The 3,754-nt window shown below is 50.4% G+C and overlaps 1 protein-coding gene across 1 annotated transcript in view; it reads left to right on the forward strand.

Moving 5' to 3' along the window:
- Positions 1 to 60: 60 nt before the first annotated feature.
- CARD10 (caspase recruitment domain family, member 10) overlaps positions 61 to 3,754 on the forward strand; it is a 26,417-nt gene continuing 22,723 nt past the window's right edge. Inside the window, exons 1-3 of the mRNA XM_008569768.1 lie at positions 61 to 298; positions 1,247 to 1,384; positions 3,558 to 3,724. Of these exons, the coding sequence (XP_008567990.1) occupies positions 64 to 298; positions 1,247 to 1,384; positions 3,558 to 3,724 (540 nt within the window). The 5' untranslated portion in view covers positions 61 to 63. The remainder of the gene's footprint in view (positions 299 to 1,246; positions 1,385 to 3,557; positions 3,725 to 3,754) is intronic.

Below are 3,754 nucleotides of genomic sequence, written 5' to 3' on the forward strand. Positions count from 1 at the left end.
GCCCCGGGGGCGTCCCTGCCGACCCCCGTGCGTCTCTCGCCCGCAGACCCCGAGGACGCAGCCATGCCGGGCAGGGCCGAGGCAGGGGAGGCCGAGGAGGAGGCCGGGGCCGGCTCGGGGTCCGAGGCGGAGGAGGACGCGCTCTGGGAGCGGATCGAGGGCGTCCGGCACCGGCTGACGCGCGCCCTGAACCCGGCCAAGCTCACGCCGTATCTGCGCCAGTGCCGGGTCATCGACGAGCAGGACGAGGAGGAGGTGCTGAGCACCTACCGCTTCCCGTGCCGCGTCAACCGCACCGGTGAGCCGCGGGGGCCTCCGCGGGCGCTGTCCGCGCCTCCCCCAGGCCTTCCCCGGGGCCGACCGTGCCCCGAGCGAGCGCAGCGCACAGAGCTCTGCAGTGCGAGGCCAGGGCTCTGCTCCTTGGGCTTCGGTCGCCACATCGGAAGAGTGGGCTGGTTGGGTGTGCCCACCGGCCTGCCTCCTCATGAAGCCCCTTTATGGCCCAGACCGTCTTGGTGTCCGCCTTGGCGTTGGGGTTTTGTCTGCTTTGGGGTTCCTTCCCACTTCCTGGGCCCACATTAGAGCAGAGGGTTGGTTCGAAGTGGTCGCCGGTGCCGGCTAGGCCTGGAACCTCCTGGTCACAGCTGGTGGACTTGGCATCTTTCCTGTGCCCTTTGATCTCCCTGGTTCTCTTTGCCCCCTCCTCTGTGTGCCACACACTCCTTGGAGAGTTATTTTTCCTCAAGTGCTCAAGACCCGTCTCAGCTTTAGGAGGGTCCCCTCTCCTGTAGGGTGTATCTTTGAAACAGAGCTGGCAAAGGAATGAGGGTCTAATGGAATTTCAGGCATGGCGAATGGGAGAAGGATTTATTTTTGCTTTGGGGGTTTGAGGGGGCTTCTCTGTGTCATTGAAAAGGGCAGGCTGCATTGGCTGACCCTGCATCTCTGTGTGTGTGTGGGCGGGGGGTTGTTTTTGGGGAGCTGTTGAAGCACAGGTGGCATGGGGGGTGTCTGGCTCTCCTGGCAGTGGCAGACATGCTTGCCTCCCTGATGTGTCAGGACAAGCCCCTGTGTGTGTCACTGGCTCAAAAATCTCTTGCCTTCCTGATGTGTCAGGACAAGCCCCTGTGTGTGTCACTGGCTCAAAAATCTGGGGAACGTGGGCCCTGGGGCATGATGGGGGAAGAAGCAAGCAGGTGCTGGGGGAAGCCCTTGACCCTTGGGCACATCACCCCCCACTCCCCAGGGCGCCTGATGGACATCTTGCGCTGCCGTGGCAAGAGGGGCTATGAGGCCTTCCTGGAAGCCCTGGAGTTCTACTACCCGGAACACTTCACACTGCTCACGGGCCAGGAACCTGCCCAGCGCTGCTCCATGATCCTCGGTGAGTGGATCCACAGTGAGTGCTGGTGCCTTGGCCACCAGTACAGAGGTTCCTTACCCCATCCCTGTCAGGGAGGCACTCCCATTATCCCTGTAGAACAGGTAGGGAAACTGAGGCATGGAGAGTCTGGAGGGGTTTACCCAGAGCCCCACAGTAGGCCAAGGGTGGGGCTGGGATTCTAATCCAGTTAGTCTTGAGTTCAGAGCTCACATGCTTAAGATGGCTTTCTCACTGATATTCTTCTCAGGCATGATATATCTGGCATACATGGGTTTACAGTTTCTTATATAAAAAATTCAAAGGCTCCAGGTGATTTTAGAATAAAGAGTTCTTTACTTCTTCCCTCAGCTCTGCTCTGCTGGTAGCATTTTGGCAAATCTTTTTTTTTTTTTTTGCATATATTCACACACATGTACACTGCATTGGACTATATGTGTTGCTCAGTGTTTTGCTTTTACTCAGAAAAAGCTGATTTTAGTAATTCTTCCATATCTGTTACACATGTTTTAAGTGACTGCATAATGTTCATTAGTGAAGTTGTGACATAATTCATTTAATCCGTCCCTTGGTGATGGACATCTAGGTTGTTAACAGTTTTGCAGCATTGCAGTGATGTTGAGAACATCCTTGTATGTGCAACTTTGTACAAATATGTGTCGCAGGGGGAGAGATTCTGAGAACAGAATTTCTTAAAGAGTTTGTCTTTTAAATGTTAAATCAGCATGCCTCCTATCAGCAGCATATGAGTGCCCATTTTGCAGTACCCTCATGAATCCTGGGGATCATTTTAAAACATTTTTGCTGGGCCGGCCCGTGGCTCACTTGGGAGAGCGTGGTGCTGACAACACCAAGTCAAGGGTTAAGATCCCTTTACCGGTCATCTTTAAAAAAAAATTTTTTTTTCTTTGCTAGTCTGATATCTAAAGAATAATATGTTATTGTTTTAAGTTTATATTTCGTTGAGTGATGTGGTTTTTTAATTAGTAAACCTTGGGCAAATCACTTGACCTTTCCGTTCCTTAGTTTTTTTGTCTTTAGAATGGATACAGTAATAGTATCTGCCTTAGAGTGTTGACATGAAGATTAAATGAGTTAATATGTGTATCTAGCAAAAATAATGAAGTAAATAGATGTTAGTGAATACTGTTATAATTATTACTGGTGAGTTGGAGCATATTTTCCTGTGTTTATTAATCATTTTTATTTTGGGACTTGCCTATTGATAGTTTTTGCCTATATTTTCATTTGGTTGCTTGCCTTATTGATTTGTAGGAGCTCTTTATATATTATGGCTCTGAGTCCTTTGTTATATTTGTTCTCTTTTCTCTTACTCTGTTGCTTGTCTTTTAACTTTTTTTTTTTTAAAAGATGACCGGTAAGGGGATCTTAACCCTTGACTTGGTGTTGTCAGCACCACGCTCTCCCAAGTGAGCTAACCAGCCATCCCTATATAGAGATCCGAACCTGTGGCCTTGGTGTTATCTGCACCACGCTCTCCCAAGTGAGCTAACCAGCCATCCCTATATAGAGATCTGGGCCGAGCCTGTGGTGCACCCAGGAATGTGCGGCGCTGGGAGTGCAGCAGCGCTCCTGCCGCGGGTTCAGATCTTATATAGGGATGGCCAGTGCGCTCACTGGCTGAGTGCTATGCGGCTGGTCACAAAAAGGACAAAAAAAAAAACAAAAAAAACCCACCCTATATAGAGATCTGAACTCGTGGCCTTCGTGTTATCAGCACCACACTTCCCGAGTGAGCCACGGGCTGGCCCCGCTTGTCTTTTAACTTTATTACAGCTTTCGTTTTTCAGAGGTTTAAACATTTTTATAAGAATAACAAAAAAACACCCTATATAGAGATCTGAACTCGTGGCCTTCGTGTTATCAGCACCACACTTCCCGAGTGAGCCACGGGCTGGCCCTGCTTGTCTTTTAACTTTATTACAGCTTTCGTTTTTCAGAGGTTTAAACATTTTTATAAGAATTTTTCTATCTTTTCTGTTTTAACTCCTGAATTTTGTACCTTGTTTAGGAAAGCCTTCCCTACTGCTAAATTACAAAAATATATTACAGAATTTCCCTTGAGTGTTTTTATGGTTTGGGTTTTTTTATGTGCTCTACTATCCCTCTGCATTTTATTTACCTGATCTGACTATTCTCTCCCCTGTTCCTGCAGATGAGGAGGGGCCTGAGGGCCTGACCCAGTTCCTGATGACAGAGGTGCGGAGGCTGCGGGAAGCTCGCAAGAGCCAGCTGCAGCGGGAGCAGCAACTGCAGGCTCGGGGCCGGGTGCTCGAGGAGGAGCGGGCACGGCTGGAGCAGCGGCTGCGGGAGCAGCAGCAGGCACAGGAGCGCTGCCAGCGGCTGCGGGAG

This window comes from Galeopterus variegatus, unplaced genomic scaffold (genome assembly GCF_000696425.1).
Source record: "Galeopterus variegatus unplaced genomic scaffold, G_variegatus-3.0.2 Scaffold527, whole genome shotgun sequence".
Classification (NCBI taxonomy): domain Eukaryota; kingdom Metazoa; phylum Chordata; class Mammalia; order Dermoptera; family Cynocephalidae; genus Galeopterus; species Galeopterus variegatus.